This window comes from Gopherus flavomarginatus, chromosome 3 (assembly GCF_025201925.1).
Source record: "Gopherus flavomarginatus isolate rGopFla2 chromosome 3, rGopFla2.mat.asm, whole genome shotgun sequence".
Lineage (NCBI taxonomy): Eukaryota > Metazoa > Chordata > Testudines > Testudinidae > Gopherus > Gopherus flavomarginatus.
In genome coordinates, this window is record NC_066619.1 from 183238950 (window position 1) to 183266574 (window position 27625).

General features: G+C 38.2%; 1 protein-coding gene across 3 annotated transcripts in view; it reads right to left on the minus strand.

Annotated features, from left to right (window-relative positions):
• Nucleotides 1-27625, minus strand: part of BBS7 (Bardet-Biedl syndrome 7) — a 46800-nt gene that overhangs the window by 15627 nt on the left and 3548 nt on the right. For all 3 annotated transcript variants that reach the window (XM_050946410.1, XM_050946411.1, XM_050946412.1), the window contains 10 exons: nucleotides 24040-24226; nucleotides 22438-22510; nucleotides 20231-20347; nucleotides 18909-19039; nucleotides 17091-17175; nucleotides 14475-14577; nucleotides 11900-12092; nucleotides 8555-8629; nucleotides 5368-5433; nucleotides 457-596 (listed from right to left, as the gene is read on the minus strand). In XM_050946410.1, the coding sequence (XP_050802367.1) occupies nucleotides 457-596; nucleotides 5368-5433; nucleotides 8555-8629; nucleotides 11900-12092; nucleotides 14475-14577; nucleotides 17091-17175; nucleotides 18909-19039; nucleotides 20231-20347; nucleotides 22438-22510; nucleotides 24040-24226 (1170 nt within the window). The remainder of the gene's footprint in view (nucleotides 1-456; nucleotides 597-5367; nucleotides 5434-8554; nucleotides 8630-11899; nucleotides 12093-14474; nucleotides 14578-17090; nucleotides 17176-18908; nucleotides 19040-20230; nucleotides 20348-22437; nucleotides 22511-24039; nucleotides 24227-27625) is intronic.

Genomic DNA, 27625 nt, shown 5'->3' on the forward strand with positions numbered 1-27625 from the left:
AACCAGAGATATGCAAGTACTTTGTAGAGGTAATACATGTGAAATAGTAATAATAGAAAGAATAAGAAACCTTTCCCATTAGCATCTCAAGCAAATGAATCAAGAAGGAGTTAAATGTATTTGGTCTAGTTCACTGGGATTCTACTTTCCTACAGTCCTTTTAAAAAGAATGCAATAACAGAGAGATTAAGTATAACGGGATAAAATGCCAGCCTCACAACAGAGGAATAAAAGGCAAACAAGAAACCTGGACCAGTTTTTGGGCTCAGCTAGATATGGGAGGGCACTATTTGTTTAAAAAAAAACAAAAAAACAAAAAAACCACCCTAGAAAAGACTTGCGATGTTGAGTATTACAATCAGCTGCTAAAATGATTACTGCAGGTTATGCAGTCAACTCAGTTTCAATTGGATTGAACCTATTTTTGAAGAAGTATTGCTCTTTCTTTGTAAATACCTGTCATGATCAATAAAGTGAGTTCTTTGATGAAGTGAAAGTGGTTTAATCTGATATTGACAAAGTTGGCAGGTTTTTGGTTGAATTCTTGGTGTTACATATGCTTGCAATGTCCCATATTGGCCTTCAATTGATCGAATCTACATCAATAAACATAAAGAGGAGAGGAAAAAATAATGAATTTACCAGAATTAAATATTTTTTTTCTTTTTTAAACTACAGTAACTAAGTAATTAACAGTACTCCTATAAAAGGGGCAAATCTAACTTTTTGAAACTAGATGGAACAGCATTCAACAAGAAACTGCTAGAATTGGCACAGATTTATTACAGAGAAAAAGAAAATCTATTTGCTTTGATTCTGACTGCCCAAAGACCAAAGACTTTGTCCAGCCACTCCTAATCCTTTGGAGTTACTGTACAAGTTCTTACAGAATTTATGCTATGTAAGATAATGACATAAGACATGTCATTCTATACTTAAAACTACTCCAAAATGACCACCTCAATAGCACCCACCCCTTCACAACAAGCAAAATCCTTCAGCTCCCCTAAAACAAGATTTTTAAAAAAGAAATTGGTCTATATCCTCAGCTGTAGTTAGGGAACACTAAGAAAAGTGGCGTGTGCAGAAGAGGCTTTGAGCCATTTTTGCACTCACCCCCATCCCAAACCTCACTATACATCAACCCAGTCCTGTATACTTTAATTTGTTGTCTAGATTGCTCTAACGTGTACCAGTGTCAGCAGTTCCAATGGAATTGCCAAGGCACAGGGATATACTATCCACTGCCCCTTCGCAGGCCACAAGGGTGGAGCAAGGCATAAGGTACTACTAAGATGGCTTTATACCATCTGAATGAAGGATGGCATACTGGCTGGCACATTAGACCCGCATTCAGGAAACCCTGGTTTAACTCCAAGCTCAGGCACATGCTTAAATGACTTGCACAACGTTACAAGGAACTTACCCTGTTAAAGGGGGAGTACTGAGGTACATGGATATTGTGAGGATAAAGGAGCCAATCCAAAACCCACTGAAGTCAATAGATAGACTCCCATTGACTTAAATGGGCTTTGACTCCAGTCCCAAAATCCAAAACTGAGTGCCTCACAAGCAGTCAGATATTGTGACAAAAGCCATAGAAGTACTTGAATACAGGGGCGGCTCCAAGCCCCAGCACGCCAAGCACGTGCTTGGGGCGGCAAGCCACGGGGGGCGCTCTGCCAGCGCAGGGAGGGCAGCAGGCAGGCTGCCTCTGGAGGGTCCACTGGTCCCGTGGCTTCGGTGGACCTCCCGCAGGCATGCCTGCAGAGGGTCCGCTGGTCCTGCGATTTTGGTGGAAGCCGAAGCTGCGGAACCAGCAAACCCTCCGCAGTCAAACCGCCGGAGGCAGCCTGCCTGCCGTGCTTGGGGCGGCAAACTTCCTAGAGCCATCCCTGCTTGAATACAAAGATTCTCTTTATGCAGGGGAGGTCCTCTTGTGGTCATTTTTAGGGCAGTGTTGCACCAATGGAGTGGCAGAAAGCTTCCTTAGAAGGAGAGGATCCAGCCCATGGTGTTTATTAGAAGAAAAAACAAAAAATATCTCCAAAAGGACAGAGGAAAGGACTGTCAAGTAATTATATTAGAATATGTGGCAAAAGAGAAGATAATTTAAGAATGGCAATTCAGAAACTCCGCTCCTCAGGTACAACTGATGTTTCTGTTGTAAGAGTAACGCTCATCTGTGCAGGAGACAAAACTCGCTTGGGGGCCAGTTCAAGACGGTGGAATGAACTTACACAAGAACCAAGCACCAACACAATCCTCACCATCTTCCACTCCAAGTGCAAGGTGCACTTCTTAGAATGTGCCTTTCTTACGAATACATAGCAGTGTGTACATTTAAACAAAAAAACCACTATACTTCACATATAATTCTTTCCCTGGCCCCCATGTGTGAATGAAAAAGAACAAATTACATGTGACAGTCATGTCACTTAATGCACTCATGGAAGGTGCTTATATATTACAATAATATGAGTAGTATAAGAATTTATATAAAACAGAATAGATACATCACATCAGAATCTAAGAGTGATATCAATGATAATTAAAATATATTGATGACATCTAGCTAACAGGTTACAATCTACATTTGACATAAATGTGTGCTGGAATATTAGTAAGGAGGTAGCAAATATATAAATCCTTTAATTGTGGTGTAGAAATCTCTATTCTTAATTTGTAAATGCAGTCAGTTAATATATTTTGTTTTATAATACAACAATAACACCCAGCTCTTTGTATAGTCCTTTTCATCAAATAGCAAGGCACTTTACAAAAGGCGAGCCATAACATTATCTCCATTTTACTGATGGGGAAAATGAGGCACAGGGGAAGTGACTTATCCAAGGTCACTCAGAAGGCCTAGAGTACAGCTGAGAATAGAAGCCAGGTCTTTTGAATTCCAGTCTAGTTTATCATCAGCAAGGTCAGTGTTGTCTCCTCACTAAAAATATTTTAAAAACTCTGTAATGTACACTTAAAAAAATCACTAAAGATAAATACTTTTTGCTTAGAATCTCAAACAGAAAAATTGTAAATAAATATTAAACTTAGAAGGCTGCAATGGTGAGTAATTCTGTCAAGAAAAAGACTAAAGAATAAGTGACTGCCTTATAGATCATCTCTTCTCCTGAACATCATCTTATCTGTGAGCTCTCATCTTTCCTGTGGCAGCTACAGAACTTTGTGAATTTGCCAGGTCACTGAGCACATAAGCAGCAGGTCAGTAGTCCCACTGATGAGGCTATTCACCTTCAAGTTAAGCATATGATCTTTTTCTTGCTTTTAGTGACACTTTTGACATTGTCCTACATGACATTCTCTTAAGCAAACTAGGGAAATGTGGTCTAGATTAAACTACTATAAAGTGGGTGCACCACTGGTTGAAAAAAACATACCCAGAGTAGTTGTCTGTGGTTCATTATCAAACTGGGAGATGTATCTAGTGGGGTTGTGGGGGGTGGGGTGTCTGTCACTATTCAATCTTTTCATTAATGGCTTGGATAATGGAGAGTATACTTATAAAAAATTGCACGACACCAAGCTGGAAGGGGTTGCAAGCACTCTGGAGGACAGGATTAGAATTCAAAATGACCTTGACAAATTGGAGAATTGGTCTGAATTCAACAAGATGAAATTTAATAAAGCTGAGTGCAAGGTACTACACTTAAAGAAAAATCAAATGCAGAAATACAAAATGGAGAATAATTGTCCAGGTGGTGGTACTTCTAAAAAGAAACTAGTGGTTATAGTTAGAGCCCTGGGCGGATTCAAAATTTGTATCCGCATCCAATCTGTTATCCACAAACACTGTCTGTGGAGATCCGCAGATTTGAAGTGGATATTCACAGATTTGCATTACAAATTGACTACGAGTCAACAATGTGATGCACTTGTGAAAAAGGCTAGTGTCTTTCTGGGGTGAATTAATAGGAGTGCCATATGCCAGACACAGGAGGTAACTGTCTCACTTTGCTTGGCATTGGTGAGGCCGCAACTGGAGCACGGTGTCTAATTCTGAATGTCACACTTCAGAAAAGATGTGGACAAACTAGAGAGTGACAAGAGGAAAGCAACAAAAAAATGATGAAAGAAAACCTCAACTATGAAGATAAGTTGAAAAAAAACTGGTCATGTTTAGTCTTGAGACAAGACAACTAAATGGGCACCCAACAAAAGTCATGAAGTATGTTAAAGTTGTTATAAAGAGGACAATGATCAACTGTTCTCCATGCAGAGCAAGAAGTAATTGGCTTAATATGCAGCAAGGGAGATTTCAGTCAGATATTAGGAAAAGGGTAGCTAAGCTCTGGAACACTGAAGGAGTTTGTGGAAACCCCATCATGGAGATTTCTGAAGAATAGATTAGACTGGGGTAGGCAACCTATTGCACAGGTGCCAAAGGTGGCACGCAAGCTGATTTTTAGTGGCACTCACACTGCCCAGGTCCTGGCCACTGGTCCGGGGGGTTCTGCATTTTAATTTAGTTTTAAGAAGCTTCATTTAAACATTTTAAAAACCTTATTTACTTTAAATACAACACTAGTTGAGTTATATATTATAGACTTATAGAAAGAGACCTTCTAAAAATGTTAAAATGTATTACTGGCATGCGAAACCTTAAATTAGAGTGAATAAATGAAGACTTGGCACACCACTTCTGAAAGGATGCCGACCCCGGATTAGACAAACACCGCTCAGGGATGATCTATGTTTCCTTGGTCCTGCCCCAATGCAGAGGGCTGGACTAGGTTACTTCTTGACATTCCTTCTAGTCTTACATTTCTATAATTCTATGAATGGTTTAAGATTAAAAAAAATCAAACTATGCATTTGATTTTACAAGTATGTAAATATATAGTCAAGCTTTAAAATTGAATTAATTTCTATTCCAAAATCTGAAACATTCTCCCCTTCTTGTTTCTAACTTCTATTTCCTGGCACTTCTCTCCTTGCTTCATCCTTTTTGAAGTTACTCGGAGAAAGTCTCCGTTTCTAGACTCATTGGTGATTTTTTGACTCCTCTTTTTTTTTTTCAAAATCAGAAGTCCTTAAGCAAGGATGCTATGCTTTCTCTCCCACACCACTCCACTTCTCTTCTAGAGGCATCCAAGGTGAATACTTATACAAGTAGCTATAAAGCAGGAGTTCTCATCAGCATCATGCAAGTGACCAAAAATTTCTCAGTGAGCAACCAGTGGTCTGAAGACTACCATATAAGAATCGCTGGACTAGTCATTTGCTCAAGTTAACATATTCAACCCACTCATTCAACCTGTGTGCACAAAAGCATACTTATTTACATTTCTTAGATAAAACACATTTTTGAAAAGTAAAGAAAATATTTTGTAGCATCTTTACCTTAAGCTCCAGTCTAGTAGTATTTGCTTGGCATCGGTAAGTGGCAAGGAGAAAGTTGCTGTTTGGCTGTGAACAATTCAAAATGAAAAACAAAAATAAATAAATAAATAAATAAATATTTCTGAATTTATAGAAGTTTTTCATCAAAACTTTAGTAGCATAGTGACAGTTTTTGCTATCTATGAAAAACGGTTACATGAAAAGTAAACACAAGTGAAATCCTGGTTCCACTGAAGTCACTGGCAAAACTGGCATTGACTTCATTCAGTAGGGCCAGAATTTCACCCCATATTGTATTAATAAATAGCAGCTCTCTCTATAAAGACAACAAATATGAAATCTATTGAACTCTTTGTTAAAACTGAAAAGAAAAATATATCTGAAAACTCCATTCTGCAAAATTAAAAGATACAATGATCTACCAGTTTCCCTCATACTGACTCAGCCCAGGATCTGACAAGCTACATTATTCTAATTATGCAAAGAAAAATTAGTCAGAAAACACACTGTAGGCTAAACCAACATTAGCCATAGTAATGATCACACAGAATGATTAAGAAACTCAAAGCGAGCAGTTAATTTCTGTAATCTTAAGGATAAACCTTTGATGTGCCAAATTAGTCACTAACAAAACAAAAATATTTAGATGACAATTGTGAAAAAAAAGAGAGACTTCAAAAGATCTTCATAATGCTAATTTCATTTCTAAAATTATTTTTTAAGAAAACAGTATCTGTAAAAATAATGTATTTAGTCAAACATGAGAATATCTGGAATATAGCGTTTTCATGATACCAATTTTACATTTTAAAGATATACAGTAAGTACAGGCGAATCGCATCATATGCGCCTTTAACTAATGCAAGCCAACTACTTCATCTGGTGCTCAACTGAAAAAAGAAGAGATCTGTTCCAATGCTGGAAGAAAAACTGGCTGTGTTGGACTTACTGAGAGACAGTATGTTGGTCTCCAACGTGAGGCATAAATATGGCTGCAACGAATGTAGCATCGTGCCATCAAGATTTGAGAGAGAGAAATTCATCAAGCCATGGCATCATGTGCTCCAATAACTGCTAAGGTGACGAACCAGGTGCGTGATAAGACTTTAGTGAAGACTGAAAAGGCATTAACACTTATGGCTGGAAGACATGAACCATAAACACGTGCCTATCGATGGCAATACGAGAAAAGGCTCTTAGCCTCTACGTGTTGTTCAAACCTCCTACTGACGAGGGACAGACTTCTGATGAGAAGAAATTCAAAGCCAGCTAAAGTTGGCTTAACAGTTTTAGGAACCGCTTCAACCTCAAAGACATGCAGACTACTGGTGAAGCTGCATCTGCAAATGAAGAGGCAGCAAAAGCCTACCCCAAACAATTAAAGAAAATCATAGAAGAAAACAGCTATCTTCTGGAACAAGTTTTTAATGCTGACGAGACTGGGCTCTTCTGGAAAAAAATGCCCAACCGCACTTACATTTCGAAATCAGAAAGACACGCCCCTGGCTTCAAAGCAGCTAAAGACTATGTGACTGTATTGTTTTGAGGCAATGCAGCTGGGCATTTAAAGCCAGGCTTGCTCTACAGGGCTGCAAATCCCCAGGCCCTAAAAGGCAAGAACAAAAATCTCCTGCCTGTGATCTCGCAATCACATAAAAAGGCTTGGGTGACGGCAGCATTATTTCTGGATTGGTTTCACATGTGTTTCATTCCAGAGATCAAGCGGTACCTCGAAGAGAAAGGACTTGACTTTAAAGTGTTGCTGATCGTAGACAACGCTCCTGGCCACCCTGCGGCACTCCGGTTTGCACATAACAATGCTGAAATAGTCTCTCCCCCAACCCAATACCACCTCCATCCTCCAACCTCTCAACCAAGGCATGATTAGCTGTTCCAAGGCCACGAACACAAGGCTTACATTCTCACAGATGGATACGTAGCGCTATGGATGCTGATCCCAATCTTAATGTGATGGAGTGTTGGAAGCCTTCAACGTTGCTGACTGCATCACTTCTATTAAACAGGCAATAGATGCAATCAAGCCTGAAACAGTCAATGCATGTTGGCGAAACCTATGGAAGGAATGTGTAAATGATTTTAAGGGTTTCCCGACCATCGACAACGAAGTGAAATGCATTGTTCAGGAGGCCAGGCAAGTGGGTGGTGAAGGCTTCGTCGACATCCTTGAGGAAGAAATTGAAGAATTAATTGAGAGTCATAGAGAAACATTGACTAACGAAGAGTTAGAGGAACTGATAAAATCGTCTACAGAAGATGAAGATGATGACGACGAACAGGAAGAGCCAGCAAGTTGGAATCTTCATAAATGTGCTGAAGTGTTCCAAGCAGCAAAACACTTGAATGATTTAATTTCTGAATATGATCCCTCTATGGAACAAAGCCTTAAAATCACACATTGTGTTACGGACTATTTGAGACCATATCAAGAAATGTTTGAGCAGCTCAAGAGACAACAGCGACAGTTGCCGATCACCATGTTTTTCAAAGAAAAACAACCAGCAGCAGATGAGCCTAAGCAATCAACTTCTCAAGCTGAACCACAGCCAACCACTTCGTCTATGACTTTCTCTCAGTCACCCAAGCTCTCCGACACCTCTGTGTCCTGGATCGACATCAAGCCCCTACGACCCCCTGTAATTACCCTCTGTAATTAAAAATACAGTATTGTAAAATTATATTTTGCATATGTACTCTATTATATACTCTACATTACTATTAGACATTTATACATATTACTGTACAGGGTTGTATACACAAAACCATGTACAGTATATAGTTCATGGGTGATTTAAGGGATTTTCAAGGGTAATTTTGACTATACGCTATTTTCCCCTTAAGCGCTGACTTCAGAACCTAACCCTCATGTATGATGCGAATCACCTGTATAAATATAGTGCTCTTTGCCTAATAACTTTCAGTAAAGAAATATACTGGACCAAAAGTTGATGTCTATTATACTACCTGCAAAACTGGATTTTCCCAAACTTCCTCCCTCCCAACATTTTATTCAGTTTCAGCCATAAAATAAATCATTCTAACTCCTAGGACTTTAAAGTATGAATCTACAAATCCAAATTCTAATACATAGCAGTTAACAGCTTTCATCCAGTAGTCTCTATACAAGTATGACCATTAACTAATATCTTTACCTTTTTGTGTTACTTACTTCAGAATCACAGCCACTAAAACTAACAACAGCAGAATTTTTATCCACATCCAGTAGGTCTATTGGGACATCACTCTGTGCAGAACATTAAAGGGAAGAGGTGGGGGAAAAAAAAAGCATAAACTTCTGAATAGTTTCTAGTGTATATATCCTCTAATTATAATAAATTATATTAGTGAGGAAGATGCAATATAATTGTTTGATAATCTTAATTTGAGAAGGGTAAAAGAGTAAATAGATGTTTAGCATATTTGTTAAATTGAAATCCCAGGACAATTTGGAGAATTTATCTTCTAAGTCTATCTTATTTGTGATGTTTTAAACTTCATCTTGTAACTGGAGATTTGTTCTAATATTAGCTAATGTAAGATGTATACATTTGAAAAGATAAATAAAATAGCAAATGCATTAATTTCATGACTGGGATGCCTCTCTCTAATACACAGACTACTAAATCTCATTTGGAAATAAAGTATCAGAATAGATCCGCATAAACTGCCTTTTTACTTTTTAAAATACTTTTTAAAAGTTGGACACAATTAATTTTTTTGCTCTAGATTTGTTTCACCTGCTTTGAAGTTAGAACAGCCAGTATTTTGATACGGGAATGAAAAGGCTTTACAGTATTATGGTTTCTTTAAATTACTTGATGTCCTCTGGTTGAAATACTATTTTTGTAGCTCCATATACAATTCTGTGAGGAACAATATCCCACTGCTTCCAATGGAATAACAGCATTGTTGCACTGTCCAGTGTATTCTGCTACTTTAGAACTCTAAAGCTGGTTTACATTTAAAACTTAGGTCAACATAGCTGTGTCAGTCAGGGGTGTGAAAGATCCATACCCCAACTGACATAACTAGGCCTACCGTTACCCCAGTTTAAGAGGAAGCTAGGTTGATAGAAAACTGCTCAGGACTGGTCTACACTGAAAACTTACATAAGCATAGCTATTTTTCTCAGGTGTGTAAAAAATCGACACCCAGAGATATGTAGCTATGCCAACCTAGCCCCAGTATAGACAGTGCGAGATCGACAGAAGAATTCTTCTGTCAACTTAGCTACCACCTCTTGGGGAGGTGGAATAACTACAGTGACAGGAGAATTCCTCCAACTGTAGTGAGTGTCTATGCTGAAGTAATACAGGGACACTGCTGCTCCGCAGCAGCTATGTCACTGTAGCATTTTAAGTGTAGATGTAGCCTTTCAGTGTAGATCGCATCTACACTGTGGGGTTATGCCAACATAGCTATGCTAGTGTAGTCCCTATAATGTAGACAAACGCTAACCTCTGCATTAAATTCAAGTATAAATCAATTAAGTTTAGCATTTAGTCATGATGCAACTGAGACTATCTCTACACTAAAAACACTACAGCAGCACAGCTGCAGCTGTGCCAGTGTAGTGCTTCAGTGTAGACACTACCTAAGCCAGTAGGAGAACTCTCTCACTGGTGTAGGTAATCCTCCTCCCTGAAAGCAGTAGCTAGGTTGATGGAAGAATTCTTCTGTTGACCTAGCGCTGTCTATACCGGAAGTTAGGGTGACATAGCTACGTCTTTCTGTGGTGTGGATTTTCTACAGTGCTAACAGACATAGCTGTCAGTGTAAGTGTATAGTGTAGACCAGCCCTGATTCAGAGGTGCCATTAAAGTGCAGACAACATTCAGCAAATTAGGCTCCATTTGATGAGTCAACCTATCATCAAAGAAGATGTTTCCACCAGACACCAATGAAAAAATGTCATATCATTTGTGTATGTTTTTTTTAAAAAACCTGGCCAGCTTACCTATATTCAACTTCCCCTTAGCAAACACTTTATAAATTTTTCTCCCTGTATATGCCTCAAAGCTAGTTATCTTGGTATCTACTCCTTCAACTGTTAAAGATAACATTCACTCCAGCTGATGTGATAGAAGGAATAACTAATTTAAGATGTCAAGTATCAGAGGGGTAGCCATGTTAGTCTGGATCTGTAAAAGCAGCAAAGAGTCCTGTGGCACCTTATAGACTAACAGATGTATTGGAGCATGAGCTTTCGTGGGTGAATAGCCACTTCGTCGGATGCATGTATTCACCCACGAAAGCTCATGCTCCAATACATCTGTTAGTCTATAAGGTGCCACAGGACTCTCTGCTAATTTAAGATGGTTGTAGATGGGAAAAATATTTAGAAAAACAGCTATGTACAAATCAGATTTTCTTCTACATAATTACATCCTACCATCCTCCGCACTTGCAGGAACAGTAAATATTACAAGGGAACCTCACCTCAAGTAATGATTTTTTTAAAAAGGAAAGGTGTATTTTGATAAGAATGTTCTAAAACAAATTAGATTTTTAAATTTAGAGGAATCATTTCCACTGAAGACTCAGCAAAAGCAGAACCAGTTACAAGGTGAAATCACAGTCCTACTGACATTAATAGGAGTTTTGCTACTGACTTCAACAAGGCCAGCATTTCACTCATAGAGTATTCCAAGAGCAACAGAAGATTCTGCTTTTGCCAAGTGCCTGAGAAAAAGAGAGAGGACCAGAACACAAACAAACCTTGTTTTCGTTTTCCTTTGACAAACTGGGCCTCCTTTTGGAAGGAAGTCTAGCCTCACCACAATCATACTTCAATTTCATGCTTTTACAAACTAGGATTGCATCCTGTGATCTAATCCAGATTGATGGACCCTTACAACCCTGCCAAATCCCAGGAGGCCAACCCAAGCAGATCATATCGTAGGATTGTGACCTACAATGTTCTAATGCAACTTGGTCAGTACCTAGGACACCAAAGTGACCTACAGAACACCAACGTATCACAATTCAGTACGAACACCACATTCAAGATTCTGAACAATATTTTTTATTATATTTGCTACACTTATTAAAACAAGTGAACCTCAAGAGTAAACCCAGAAGTTCCACATCAGCCTGCTGATAAATGTATGCCATATGTCTGAGTTTTATTTTAGTATAAAAATATAATCTTCCATTACATTAAAAAAGTGTTTAAATTCCAGCTATTCTTTAAGAGCACATGGAAAGTTTACAAAACAATACTTTTTTCAATAAGATACAAACTGCAGTTCTGTCTTATAATAATTTAGATATTTATAAAGCCTGTATTTCAATGTGGTTCTGAACCAGTATTAAAACAAACTGAAAGAGGCTTTTAGCATTAAAGAAGTCCTTTAAAGTTGAACTTGTCAAATTAAAAAAAATATATTAATTCAATAAGCAACAACCAGCTAACAGTGTTCTGGATCAAAAAACAAATGTTACAATTTTCTTCATTGTTTAGTTTTAAAGTCATACATTTTTGTTAGATTCTAGGTCTTAAAACATCACTCACCTGTACCAAGACATTATCTATTGCTGTCTGCACCTCTAAGATAAGACTGTAGCTGGCATCATCCTTATTTAATGTAAACTTGTCATTCACACTAAATGCAGGTACTGCTGAAAAAGCAGTACTGGACCGAGAAGACTGCTGGTATTTTTCACGTTCTTGCAATACCTTAATCTGTAAATGTTCCAACTCATTCCTAAGAAAGAAAAACTGTCAGATGTAAAAATAAAATCCTGAAGGTAACTTTTTCACAGAGCTGCCCTAGAAACTCAATCCACTGTTTCTGTAAAGTGACTCTTCCTTATTTTTTTCCAGATAGGACAAAAAGGAATATAGTCACCAACCACCCTTCCACGGGTATCATATGGCAAAGCATTTTTTTTCCAAACATCATCTAAATTACAAAACAAGGAAATGCACATGTTACAATATATTTTTCTTTTTAAGAGTAGAGAGATTTCAAGAGGATATAGGAAGGAGGACAAAATTTCCTCCAACAATAAACTCCTGATGTGAAATCTCAATGACCACTACATATTAATATTCAGTATCCTTCTTTGATAACACGTGAAATATTGTTACTGCTTTTGGATCTACGCAGCTACTCAAAAAGTTTGGGGCCTTAGGGATGTCCCACTTGGGAGTAGAACTTAACAGTGGAGTCTGGTGATCTCTTGTTTATTTACAAGGAATGTACAAAATCCTGCTTCTCTGAATGCAGGAGGGACCAAAATCAAAAGAAGCCGTTTTGTAGCTTACAAGCCCAAGCTTTGTACAGCCAGCACCCTTGACCCAAACCTCTCTCTAGGTTTCTTCAGGGTTGCACTGCGTTGACAGGCTACTGTTCGGCTTTCTTACTCTGTCCTTTCTTACTCTTACCTTCTTACACACATGCACACACACACACACAGGCACACCCCTTATCCAAGTAAAGACTCAAAGGCTCCCTGCCCAGTCAGTCCAAAACTTCTGGGTAGTTTCATACCCCCTTTTGTTTTAGGTGGGTGGCTGTGATTAACTTACCCTGATAGTTAAATTAATTGAAGGGTATGCTGTGACAGACAATATCCCTATGTTCTTCCTTTTTACAAAACTATGATAAATGTTGTACAAAGTATGCCTTGTGAGATATCATTTGAGAACTCATAAACTGCTGAACATTACTGTCCTGGTAAAATATGTATGGCAACATTGTCAGTAAAGTTACAAGATTCTACTGTATAACATTGCTATGACATGTTCCAAAGTTAGATAAACAGGCCCAAACGATTTTTTCAGAATATGCAAAAAAGACAAACTGTCACTGCAGCCAAGTAGTGGAGTAGGACAATGTGAAAGCAAATCAAAGAAGAGTGAAACTGACTATACAATGTGCTATGCAGTGTTGTTATGGGAAGAGAACTCCCTCTTCTGGCCTTCAAACAACCCCGCAACCTCATCATCAGATGCAAGCTCCCCACAGACCAGAACACACCAACTCAAAGTGGCACCAGACCCTGCCAGAAAAACTGATGCAAAACCTGCAGCCCTATCTCCACTGCTAAAATGATCAACACCCTCCCATCAACACACCTTTCAAGATCCCTGGGTCCTACACATGCATATAACAGCATGTGGTGTACCTCAGCCAGTGCACTAAATGCCCCATAACAAGTATGTGGATGAACCAATTACTATTCTCTTGAATGAGCTCACATACAAGAAAACAATAAAAGACAAAACAGAAGGTGATCATTCCTATCTGACCTATCAGCCCTCATCCTCAAAGGAAACTTGCACAACACTTTCAAAAGATGAGCCTGGGCACTTAAATTCATAACTGTGCTAGACACTAAGAATCATGGCTTTAAGGAAAACACTGGATTTATGGTTTATTATAACAATCTGTAACCCACTAACCCTCCTTTTTGTCCTGTAACTCCAGAACAGGCCACTTCCCCTTGAACGGTCCCTTAAAATAGGTGCTAAACTACCTATTCCATCTTGTATTTAGCTGTGACACTCTCAGTACCTAGCCCAGACCTGAAGAAGAACTCTCTGTAGCTCTAAAGCAGTGGTTTTCAAACTTTTGTACTGGTGACCCCCTTTCACATAGCAAGCCTCTGAGTGTGACCCCCCAATCAATTAAAAATACTTTTAAATATATTTAACACCATTATAAATGTTGGAGGGAAAGCACGGTTTGGGGTAGAAGCTGACAGCTCACAACCCTCTCCCCATGTAATAACCTCATGACCTCCTGAGGTGTCCCAACCCCCAGTTTGAGAACCCCTGTGCTAAACCTTGTCTCTCTCAGCAACAGAAGTCAGTCCAATAAAAGATATTATCTCACCCACTGTCTCTCTCTATGTGTTATGCCAGATGCAAAAAATAAACACACTGTAAATACCATACATATTTTCACCTTTACAAATTTCTAGCCGTTTTGGTAGTCCCAGGGGTAACACAAAAGTATGCATCAAAGGCTGATAGCATTACTTTCATTTCCAGGGGATTATTCCCTCAGATCACCACAGTTTTAAACATAGGTCAAATTTTACACTTAGCCTTCTTTACAATTTTCCTTTATTTAAGCTACCTTAAGGATGAAATCTTGTTCTGCATCTCTTGGCTTATCTTTAGTCCTTCACCAGATCCGCCTTCCCTATGGACAGGTTCTGTAGTCAGTCCTGTCACCCATCCTGAAAGAAACATACAAAGAACTATGAAATATTCCTTATAAAGTACAAACAAGAAAGCATTTGAAAAGTCCTAACTGAGCCACACTGCCTTAACACTGTAGAACATAAGAGGCAGAGTTGTCCAGAAGACAGGCAGTCAAGGTGTGGGCTCTATTCCCAGTTTTGATACCGATTCAGAACAATGGGGTTGGGCACGGATTTTCAGAGTTGAGCAATTTTGAGATCTGATGAAAAGTGCTAATAATGTGCTAATTAATTGTTGTATTACTTAATGTTGATCCTCTAACAGAGGTTCCTATGACACCACAGATAGTTTGTTTTTAAGGATAAAAATGCAGTAAAATGTTGTAAAATGGACCAAATACGTGGCTCAGCATAGGAACGTATACATCTGTTTCAATATCTCTTTTAAATCAGTAGTGTTTTGCTTCATTTCACCATGGCACTTGATTTGGCTTTGTCTTGACACCCCAACTATGTTTATGTGGATTTGAATGGTTTCTAGACCTTTTCAATGATTTCAGCCCCTGTAAAGGGGGAATAGTGACACAGTATTGTTACAAAATGTACCATGAAAACTAATGTACACATCCAGTAGAGTAGACGCTTCTTTGCAGCAACACCTTGTAATTGCAATTGCTGCTTATGAGCAAAATTTCCCCTGGGAATACTTTCTCTACTGTGAATTGTCGATACTCCTCATACCAGCAATAGCTACTTAGGGCTTGTCTACACTTACCGAAGGATCGACGCTGCAGCGATCGATGCACTGGCGGTCGATTTAGTGGGTCTAGTGAAGACCCTCTAAATCGACTGCCGATCACTCTCCTGTCAACTCCTGTACTCCACCTGATTGAGAAGAGTCAGGGGAGTCGACGGGAGAGCGTCTCCAGTCAACATTGCATAGTGTGGATCCCCCAGTAAATAGATCTAAGCTATGTCAATTTGCATTACGCTGTTCACGTAACTCAAATTGCGTAGCTTAGATCAACCTCTCTTTAGTGTAGACAAAGCCTTAGGAGCAACATAGCAAAAGGTTGTTATTAATGAGCGTCTCAAACCTCTCAGACATTTTTCAAACAACAAAAAGCCTCAGTCAAGGACTATGCATAAAAAAGGCAGAAAATACATAAAATAAAAAAATGCTACAGTGCCAAATTCAAATCTATCACTTGCTGCTCTAAACATTATTTTTGTGATCCACCAAAACCTGCACTGTGCAGGAGGTCAGACTAGATGATCATAATGGTCCCTTCTTACCTTAAAATCTATGAGTCTAATGTACTTTGCACTCCTACTGCAGTTTACCTTAGGAAGCCCACAGCTAGATATTTTCCTTGCTCAGAAAATCCTCTTATAGCTTCTGTGATCTTTACAGTAACCTTATCACAGACAGTGAGAAATCGCACGCAGCTCCTCAGCTGGTATAAACTGTAATAGTTCATAACTACTAAGGCAATGAAGCTAACAATTTACACCAGATGAGAATCTGCCCCACAGCCCGTTAGCCTTCTGCGGACTGCACTGTACACACAAAGTAAACATTTGCCATTGATTCAGTCTAAAACCTACTATGAAGATTAAACACAATTAAAACTTGGATTTCAGCGAATCAGGTTTGAAACCCAACAATAATTTTAAAAAAGTGAGCTTTTACTGTTTTCAACTATCGAGCAAAACACATACAACACTTTTCTTACTAGATGTCCCTCACGGATAGACCAGTGCTACTGAAGGTCTACTGAAGACTTCAAGTCTACATAAGCCTCCTTACGAAGGGTAATCTTGTTTTCTAATTTCTCAAAAGTGGCTGCTTTGACAGCTCCAAAAGTTCAGCACTACTGAAAAGGCAAAAGAAGCAAAACAAAGCTGTTGAGACACCAAGCAAGATGCATATTCATGACTAAAAGGGACACAGAAAAGACAAAGAACCAAAAAAAGATATTCACAATTACAACATTATGAAACTGTAAACAATCCCATCATGTATAAAATCTAAACATCTCTAACATACTCATCACTGTTATACAGCTGCCTGTACCTGACAATAACTAATTGCTGTAGTATACTATAGTGAGATATAAAGTGAAAAATCCCAGGGTTGTAATGCAATTTAACATACACTGCTACCCCAATATAACACAACCCAATATAATACGAATTCAGATATAAGGCGGTAAAGCAGCGCTCTGGGGGGGGGGGAGGGGGCGGCACTGCGCACTCCAGCAGATCAAAGCAAGTTCGATATAACGCAGTTTCACCTATAAAGCGGTAAGATTTTTTGGCTCCTGAGGACAGCGTTGTATCAAGGTAGAGATGTATATACAATAAAATGTTTCCCACACTTAGAAGTATTTTAAAAGCAGAGAATTTTGTGCCAGAATACTATTCTTTTGTAACCAGAACAAATTACACTGTATTAATAAAATTCCAGCTCCATTAACAGCACAGTTTGCTTAACAATTATAATACCAATAGCCAAAATTCTTTCAAGTATTTAATAGACAATTTACCTGAATATGTGGATGCTAAGATTTCATCATACCCATCCTTTCCTACACAGCCACCCTGGATAGATGTGATGCTCTCTGACAAGGCCTAAAAAATAAAAACAGACGAGCACTCAGGAGATACATTACTTTATTCATTTTATATGAACGCTGTTTAAAGAAGAAAAAAAACAAACACCTCCCCTTCTTTAATTGTAGTGCAGAAAATCTATTCAGATGCACAACACCTCAAAAGTATAAGGAATACTTCATTACCTGTTATTGTGTTTCAGCACATATATTTTGGGTTCTACTGTATATGTACCTTGAAAGATATATTAGGAACTAGTTTATAAAGTAAAACCTTGATGCACAGTCTAATTTTCAAACAGTAATTACCAGAATGTGCTGGAAGGAAAGAAGATGACTGTGAATTAAATCCACTATTTTAAACAATTAGTAATAAATACAGCTATACCAGAAAGTATAGACTTTAAAGAGCCACTTGTTTATTTAAGAGGGGGGAAAAATCAATATATTTTAAAGTTCTGGGGGTGGTTTTTGTTTGGTTGGCTGTTGTTTTGTTTAGATTGTTTTACTAACCTGAGTTAGTAACACCATCTTAAATTATAAAAAAAAAAAAGAGAGAGAACTTTCAAAATGTATTTTTACCATTTGTGCTGTTTAATTTTAGCATTTCATTCAAATTGACTGGCCTGTTTCACTTTCTGGTTCTCACATATTAGCATATTCCTTTTGTGTTGGGGTTTCTACCATTACATGGAAGCATAAAATTTTTAAATACAAATCACATTTTGGAATTCATAACAGTTTTGGTAAGCCCTTGTAATTGCTATTATGCAGTGTGCCTAAAAATAAAATGAAGTACAGCACTGAACAAACCACCTTTTAAACATTCTTTGACAGCATATAAGAATATGGCTATATCGTGCAGATAGAACGGGTGCAGACCGTTTAAATAAATAAATTTATATGAAATGTTGACTAATGACCAAAGGGCAAGGAAGACAGTGCAAATACATATCTATGGCATACCACTGATTTAGCTGTGTAACAATATAGTTAGAGCCCTACCAAATTCACAGTCCATTTTGGTCAACTTCACAGCCACAGGGTTTTAAAATTAGTCAATGGCACATTTTCAGATGTTGACATCTGAAATTTCAGTGTGGTGTAATGGTAAGGGGCCTGACCCAAAAGGCAGTCAGGGTGAGAGAAGTCATAAAGCTATTGTAGGGGGGCTGTGGGATTGCTACCCTTACTTCTGCCCTGCTGTTGGCAGGGATGCAGCCTTTGGAGCTGGACAGTCAGAGAGCTGGGCAGCCAGCTCTAAAGCCAGCACCACCATCAGCAGCAGCACAGAAGTGAGGGTCGAAAGGTATGGAGAAGTGGGTTACCATATTTCAGTTTTCCCAGCAGTCTCCCACCCAAGTGGAGCCATGGAACTTCCTGCAGCCCGGGGCTGACAGCTAGAGCCGCAGAGCTTCCTTCAGCTGGGGCAGATCCCAGAGGTATGTCTAACCCACCCCAGGAGTGGCCCCTTCAGTGGAAGAGAAAATCTCTTCCCTCCCCATCCCCGGCTGGGACTAGCAACTGGAGGCCTGCGGAGGGTAGGAGCCCCCGGATGGGTGCCAGATTTCACAGGGAGATCAGATTTCACGGTCTGTGATGTGTTTTTGGTAGGCTATGAATTTGGTAGGGCCCTAAATATAGTTACAAATAAAAATTAAGAAATTAAACAATTATAGTTCATTTTCTAATTTAAAGCAAATAAGTTTAAAATATGCCCTGTGAAGAGTGCATTTCTTGTGATGCGCTTACATGATCATATCGAAGGACAGGCTCATTTGTGCTGTCGAAGTTATAGATTTCTAACATTCCATCATCTCGGCCAACAAGTAATTCTTTAACTCCATCACCCAGAATGTCAAAGTTATCAATACATAAGATACCTATAAATATATTAAAAAAACCTCTCATGAACAACAAACTCACTGCGCATTTCATCTTTTGTCTCTCAATGAATGATCTGCAAAGTAGCCCATAAAAAAGGTATTATAGTGCATTAGTATATATTAGTAGTCTTAAAAAAACAAATTGACAGAGCATTCTTGGTAAGTTTGTAAGGTTTTATTAATGCCATTTCTGGCTTCTGAGTAAAATGAGTGACTTCATCACTTTGTTATCAGAATCAATGTACTGGACTAAGCAGGTTAAAAAACAGAACTATATTCCAGTGCAAAGCACAGAAATAGAGAGACTCAATAGAAATCAATTGTAAAGAACCCAAAACCAAATCTAAGATTCAGGCCCCTTTAAAGCATCTCTCAGTCACCCAAAATCAAAATCACTACTCATATTTGAAAAATGACATCATACTAAGAAGTTTACTAAAAATATTTTTGAGTGACAAAAGAATGAACATAGCAGCATGCTCTACAGGCATGCGAGATAACTGGATTCTATTCATGGTCCTTCCCTTTTCAGAGGAACACCACCTGAGATTGCTGCAGAGCCAGCATACTAAACATAAAAGGGAATCAATGTCCTGGAAATCCAAGCAATAATTTTTGGCCAATTAGAGAATAGCAGAGCGTCAAAAAGAGCCTTGGCCAATCCTCAGACTGAAAGCTGGTACGAAGTGACAAAAAACAATATTACACAGGGATAGTGATAATCTGTGCTGTGGGAAGAATTCAAAATGCCACAGGTTTGGGAAAAATATGATTTTCATGTTTGGATTTATAAGTACAACCACCACTACAGCAGACAGTCAAATTATATATATAAAATAATTTAAAGGAGTTTATTTTTTAAAAGGTCACCGTAAAATAGTAAACAAAAGCATACTAAATAAGAACCGGAAATAACCTGCATGAAGAATAAGAAAAAAAAAAAAACAAGATAAAAACTTCCTCAGTTAGTTCAAAACATTAAACTTCTTCAGCAAGAGATCAGGAGCAAGGAAACAGAGTACTCAAGTTACTGTAATATACAGGTAAAACTGTGATGTATCTTCAAAAAATTTACCACAACACAAAAAAATGCCCATAAGTATAATGAAATTTACTAATAACTTTATTTCATACGGCCTGCTGTATAACGGAATGCCAGTGATCTGGAAATATTACCAAGATACATACCTCCCCTCTTCTTCTCATTTCTGATTTCCCACTTATGTACCGGAGATGCACTTGAAACCTGAATGAGACCAACTTTTCCATCAGATGTTCCAAACAGAAGTTCTTCTCCAGAATCACCTAAGCATATAGGAACTATATTGGTTCTATTTTTTAGATCTATTTATTATGTCTTAAACTATTCAAATATTTTAAGGACTTAAGTCTTTTCTTTACCCTTTTCCTTCAGAATGTAATGTGTGAATCACAAAATATTCAAATTCATGTTCTGCAACAGCGTTACCAGACTTTTTCAAAACACAGTGGTAGAAACAAGGCTAGTACTTCAGGAGATGGACATTCAAACATCTTGAGAACTATTGGTATTTTAATAATTTGTTCATTCCTGTTCTTACATGCGTGCATCTCTCACTCAACTCAATAGCTGTTAATTTAAAAGGAGCAGGACATCAATGATACAAATACTGAAGACATTAAAGTAAGGATATTTTTCCCAGCTTCTGAAAAGACTAGCAAGACAAGTACTTTCCTCCCATTCCTCTTCCCCACCCCCATTAGATTGTTTATGGAGAGGTCTTCAGAAAGACAAAACTAAACAAAACTACCTCACTCATTCACCCTCCTGGATAAGGGCTACAGAATCCAGCTTCTGCTAAGTGGGATTTAAAAGGGAAACTTATTCTTCCCTCCCAAACCAGCTGCTGCCATCACAGTGCTACTTTCAAATGGCCTGACTGAAAGAAAACGGATTAGGAGCCGGATTAGAACCATTCGTTAAGTTTTTTGACCTATGGTGCTAAATTCAGGTGACAGATCGCAAAAGGACTGGCTAAACAATTTTAAACTTTTAAGATTGTGTCTACACTACAGAGACTATGTCAGCATAGGTATGCTGGGATAACCCCATAGCGTAGACGCAGCCTACGGCGCCAAAAGGGGTTTTTCACTGGTGTAGAACACCACATCCCTGAACGTTAGCTGCATTGACACAAGCACTCTTCTGTTGACATAACTGCATCTACCCTTGGGGTTAGGCTGGACTAACTATGTTGGTCAGGGGTGTGATTTTTAAGTTCAGGCCAAACCTAAATTAGATCTCTCCTCCACACACCCAGATCATGACAGCTCTGCTCAACCTTCTCATTCACCAAATCACAGCTACTGAAGATAAGTTTAAAGAAATCCATGGCACAGTGAAAGATCAACGTCCACGAAAAGAATTCCCACACCACGAAAAAAAAAAAGGCAAAGGCCCTGTTTTTCATTTACAATAATGTTACTTTTCATATCAATGGTAGTTTAAAAGAAACTTAAAGGGACTGTAAATGTAATTTGCACTCCCTTTGTGGCCCCTTTACACTGCCAGAGTGGTGTAAAGAGTCTTAGAACAAAAGAGGATCAGGGCCAGAGACAGAAAAAGGTATGTGGGAGAAACTGTCAAGTCCTTCCCCTTTTGAACAACCCCCATGCCCAAATCGCTGCAGGCCTCTCGCACCATGTCTAGATGGGCGGCTATGATATTCCCTGAGGTTCCACTTCATGCCTTTTAGTGCTTGTGTATGCTTAAAACACTGCAGCACCACAGCTGCACCACCATAGCACTACCTATGGTGACAGGAGGGCTTCTCCCATGAGGAGATGAATTCCCTATGCCTAAGAGACAGTAGCTAGTTGACAGAATAATTCTTCTATCAACCTAGTGCTAGTTTACACCTGGGGTTAGGTCAGTATAGCCATCTCTCATACCTGCGAAAGACGCAGCTAAACTGAGCTAAACTGGAGTAGGCCGGCCTTTAGCCTCTTACTCCTGCCTGAAGGGGACAAAGGCTGCATTTAATAACACTAGTGCTAGTTATGTCTCTGTATGAAAAATGGAGCTTTGGACATATGAAACTTTGAACAGAAGACTAATAGGAATCTTGCTTTGTCTCTTAACCAGAGCAATTCTGTAACTGACAATGAGCTAATTAGAAATTTTCTGACATAAGTTTATCAGTCACAATTCTATCAAAGCTACCAAATGTTATATGTAAACTATTATAAGAAAAAACTGCATGGTCAGAGCTGTGACCCTTTCTGCATTTTTAACACCAGCTTCTAGACAATGTTAACCAAGGTTTTACAATATTTGTAAATAAGACATCCAGATTTTGCTACTTTTATTTAAAATACATTTCAGTGAAATACTGATACATTTAAGATCTAGTTACCACCATTTCCATTGTTTAAAGCAAGAACAGTAGGCGGTCCAGAAACTTCCACTTCGTATAGCAAATCAGACCCCTACAGATGAAGAAGAAAGAAAAGAGTTTTTAAAATGATCCAAAAAATCCATTTTTTTTTAAATGGGGATATCCTATCTCCTAGAACTGGAAGGAACCTTGAAAGGTCATCAAGTCCAGCCCCCTGCCTTCACTAGCAGGACCAAATACTGATTCTGCACCAGATCCCTAAGTGGCCCCCTCAAGGATTGAACTCACAACCCTGGGTTTAGCAGGCCAATGCTCAAACCACTGAGCTATCCCTCCCCCCTAAAAAAAAAAATCACTTAAAATTGCATGAGTATGTGCATTCTTGTTACACATATGGATAAACTTTAGTTGCCCACATGCTATGTTCGTGTTGGTAATCTTTCAAAACTACAGAACAGTGAAGTGTATAAATGGAATACAAGACTGGCTTTTTATTAAAAGATGTTAAATAAGATGTTTTAAATGTATTTCTAGTGTTTTTAAACTCAGTTTTTGTGGCAACATAACCTGAAAACTCATGTACCAACACAGCTGCCAACTTTTACGGGGTAAATAAGCACCCCGACTTTCATAATAAGCCAAAAATCAAGCTAATCCCATTTCAAAACAAGGCCAAAACAAACCAGTCCCTAAGAATCCCAACATTCTATGTGACTAGATCTCCCTAGCATGCAGCCTGGGTTTGTAGTGGGCCCACTGTGCACCCCTGACTCTCTCCCTCCCTTTCCTCCTGCTTGCTGGAGCCAAACAGAAAAAAAGAAGCAACAAGCTACAAGCCAAAAGCTAGCCAACTAGCAACTCACAAACCAATTACGCCAAAAACAAGCCCAATTTCTGTTTTTTTTTCCAATGGTTGGCATGTCTGATATACATGTAATGATCTTTCACATAATTATTTTTATGATTTATAGAGTTAATAAAACTCGATCTGATCAAGAGATTTATTCAAATTGAAAATGTATATACTATGAGAGACAGATTTAAGCTCCCATCCTACAAACACGTGTGTTTAAATTTTACTCATATGAGTAGTGCCATTGAAATCAATGGGATTACTCACTTAAATTATAAGGAAATATAGCTTAAGTTAACGATACATGTGAGTAAAATGCAGGATTGAGGTCTAAGCAAGTGCACACCCACACACACCTTTAAGCAGAATTTCACTAATTCTTACCTCACTAGCCTACAAATGTTAATTCTTAAAAAAAAAACAGCACTCATCTCACTTCTCAGCAGATTTAAGAGCAGTAACTACTACATTATAAAATATGCTACAGACTATTTATAGCCAATACACAAAGCATACTTCATGATGTGTTAGATTTGATATTTTAAAATTGTGTTTGTTTGCTTACTTAACATTTCACAAAATTCACAGTAACAACAAGGAGTCCAGTGGCACCTTAAAGACTAACAGATTTATTTGAGCATAAGCTTTCGGTGGGTAAAAAAAACCATTTCTTCAGATGCACAGAGTGGATCTTTTAGTCATTAGTGTGAATTAGTGAGGTTCTATGGTACAGTAAAGGAAGTGACAACAAAGCAAAGATTTTTAACCTGTAAAACCCTAAGGATTCTATCCTGGCATGCCAATATTGGTCTAATACAAGACAGTTTCTCTACTGGAAGACAGAGGATATCATTGATTTTATCTCCTGACAGGTAGTAGTGCTGGTCCTTGCAGTCACAGTAATGGTTATAGATATAGCTTGCACAAAGAAAGAGATCTGCTCCCGATATATGCCTGAGAAAAAGAAAAAGTATTTAATTTTGTCAGCATTTAAAGTTATAGTGATATTCTCTTAGGCCCCAATATACATGTGGATCAAGTTACACATATGTATAACTGTTTGTTCATTCAGGGCCTTACTGAGCAAAATAAGCAATAATCTGGTTAAATAAATTCAACTTGTTATTTTCTACAAAATATATAAAATCATATAGTTTACATTCCTTTATTTTTTTCCTCTAGTTTATTTTCATCTCTGCATAAGGGTCTACAGACAACAAATGCTAAAGAGATCTTACTAATACTCTTCGTAATATAAATTTAAAGAGAAACAAAACTATTGAAAAGAAAAGAAATGCCCTCTTGATTAAAGCATATTCAGGCAGAGTTCCCCCTGAGCCTTTTAGAATAGGATGAGAGAACATAAAAAATGATCTCTATGTGTTTCTCCAGAGAAGTAGTTAAGATGTTTTTAAAATATATTTTTAGAAGCACAATATAAGCAGAGTGAGTGGGGGCATTGTTTTGATTTTGGTTTTTTTGGTAAATAGATTAAATTTTGGTGAAAGGTGAGCAAGAGAAAGGGCTCACTAAAAAAAAATAAAAATAAAGAATGAATGGGAGTGAAAATTTAAACATGCTGGAGCAGTAACCCTTTTGGACTTTGGAGAAACACTCCAAAAAACTAAACAAAGATTGAAAATTAACTGTAAAGCAAAAACAACAATTGAGTGAACACAGATTCTGATGACTCACCGTAAGTAGAATGGTGAAACAGAAGGGTGGCATTCTGCACACAACTAAATTTTCATTAAGGCCTTGGGTAAATTTTCTAATTGCCCAAGTTACTTTAGGAGCCTAAATTCTATATTTAAGAGTGACTGAGGCATTAATCCCTTGTCTACAGAGGTTTTAGCCACCAGTGAAGCCATACTGACATAGTTATAATAGTGAAAACTTCTAGCATGGATAGTTTACAACCATGTATTGTGTGTACACTGGGGCTTGTACCATTATAACTACATTGAACAAAAAGCTAAAATTCATAGTGTAAACAAGTCCTATGTAAAGTTACACTCCTCCTCTCTCAATATCTGTTAATTTACTGGCTCACCACAAGCATTCCACAATGCAGCATTCTGTGACACCCTAAGTATCAGGAGTCTCATCACATATGATGGGTTGCAATGTTACATTCTGGATATCTTCAATCACCACAGAAAATTAACATTTTTGGCCAAACAATTAGGTCACTTTTGGAATGATGTTTTGCCTCATCTACCACGTAAGTAGCAATGAAATGATTAAATGTAGTTCAATATGATTTTTCTTAAGCTGAATCAAAAAGTTCCAAATATTTTGTACTGAATGGAGCTTTGAGAATAAGGATAAGTACATTTTAATATTTATGTTCGTAGTTTACTTATAAGAGCTATTTAAAAAGTTATACTTAATATTAATTCAGACTCAAATACAAAAAAGAAAAGCATACAGATCTGTTTTTTGGGGGCCCATTTCTAAAATTATGTCTACATTAATAAATGTGTCAATTCGATGGTGAGCTCCATTTGTTTCACTGCATAATAGCACTGTCTATTATACCAGTATTAAAGTTACTTGTTTCCTCACTTACTGCCACCTTGTGGCTCTCAGAAAGACGACTTCTGATTTAACAGGAGTTGAAGCAGAGCCCAACATCCCAACCTATTCACTCCTTCTGCTGCCACTTCCCTCTTGACAAGAAGTTTACAAAGTTGGCCCCCTTCTGATCTTATGGCTAAATTACATTTAAACACTTTTTGGAGAGAGAGAGAGGAAGATGATTTACAGTGAAGGAGGGAGCCACATTATTAATCTAAACTAGATTCTAGTTCATTTTACAGGATTCTGACTGTAATATTTTTCTTTACTTTATACCTTTTAAAAAGCCCTATCTACATGTATGATAACAGACAGAAAAAGAGGTTTAATTATTATTCAAGTGTGTATAGATACAGATATACACACACACACTCGAATGAATACTTCAAGAGTGTTTTTGACTGCTTTAAGTCCTGTTTCATCTCCCTGACAGGCCACTCCATGTTAAAGTATGGAGAAAATGTTTTTAAAAACATAGATTTAATTTTTATTGGCATACTGTCCCTGCAAGTGTTTATTGTGCATATCCTGCTGAACTAGTCACTCTGCCATTTGCCATGTGTAGTAGTCAAGTCAACCTAGCACCCCAAGTGGAGTGTTTGATTAACATTTTAAAAAAAAAATCAGCCGTAAGACTGTAAAGAGAATGCTTACTACAGCAACAAAAATTGTACTCCATTCCACAGGCCATACCAATGGAAGTGTAGTGAGATTGATCAAGATCCTGGAGGGAGCCACAATGGGTATAGGATGGGTTAGGGAGAGTGGGTAGTAAATAAAGCTGAGTCAAAGAATTAATTTATATCACCCAGCAAAGCACCTTCAGCCACTGCTGTTGAACTCTGTATTCATGCTTGGTATAAGATTCAAACACGGCAATTAAGTTAATATTTACATGAACATGGAATGGAGCGCTAGTTTTGACACGTTTGGACAGAAGGCTGAACTTCTTGATATTATTTCAGTTTAGCCTTCAGCTAGAAAAAGTATGTTGTATATTGGTTTATAATGTCAAGGCTATCTCATCAACCCAAACAGTTAAAAGTTTTTGGTTAGTTGGATACTGTATACAGAAATGGAACTAACTTGCAAATGATGAGCATCCACCCTCTGAAGGCATGTCTATAGGGTGCAGCAACAAAACCACAGGGGTGTGATTTCTGGAGCTCACTGACTGGTCTGTGTGGACATTGCTGGTACACGCTATAAGTTTTCCAGTGCACTTGAACACAATGCTGAATGTTTGAACAGCACTATGTTCAAGTGCACTAAGTAACTTTTAATGCACACCAGCATGGTCTACATCGACCAGTCCAGGGATGGCCAACCTGTGGCTCCAGAGCCACATGTGGTTCTTCAGAAGTTAATATGCGGCTCCTTGTATAGGCACTGACTCCAGTGCTGGGATGAAGAGGAACTGGCTAGAAGCTTTCAATTGCAGCAGTTAAGTTAATGAATGACAAGCAGTTGTAATGAGGCTCCCTCTCCCACTTGCTACTGATACCTTTACAGGAGTTCTACCTCTCTCAGGATAGAGAGAAGAGACTTAAGAGTGAAATTCCTGCACAGATACTGTCTTTAGAGAAAAACTTAATACAACTACTTGGTTGTATAGAAAAATAAACCCTTAAATTTCATTTTGAGGGACAAAAACGAGTGCTAGGAGTACATGAAAACTAAAATAAGTGATACAAAAATAAGTATTAGAACACAATAGTAGACTGCACTTAGTTAGGATGTGCTTAATCTGGATGCTCACTTTCCTGAGCTGCC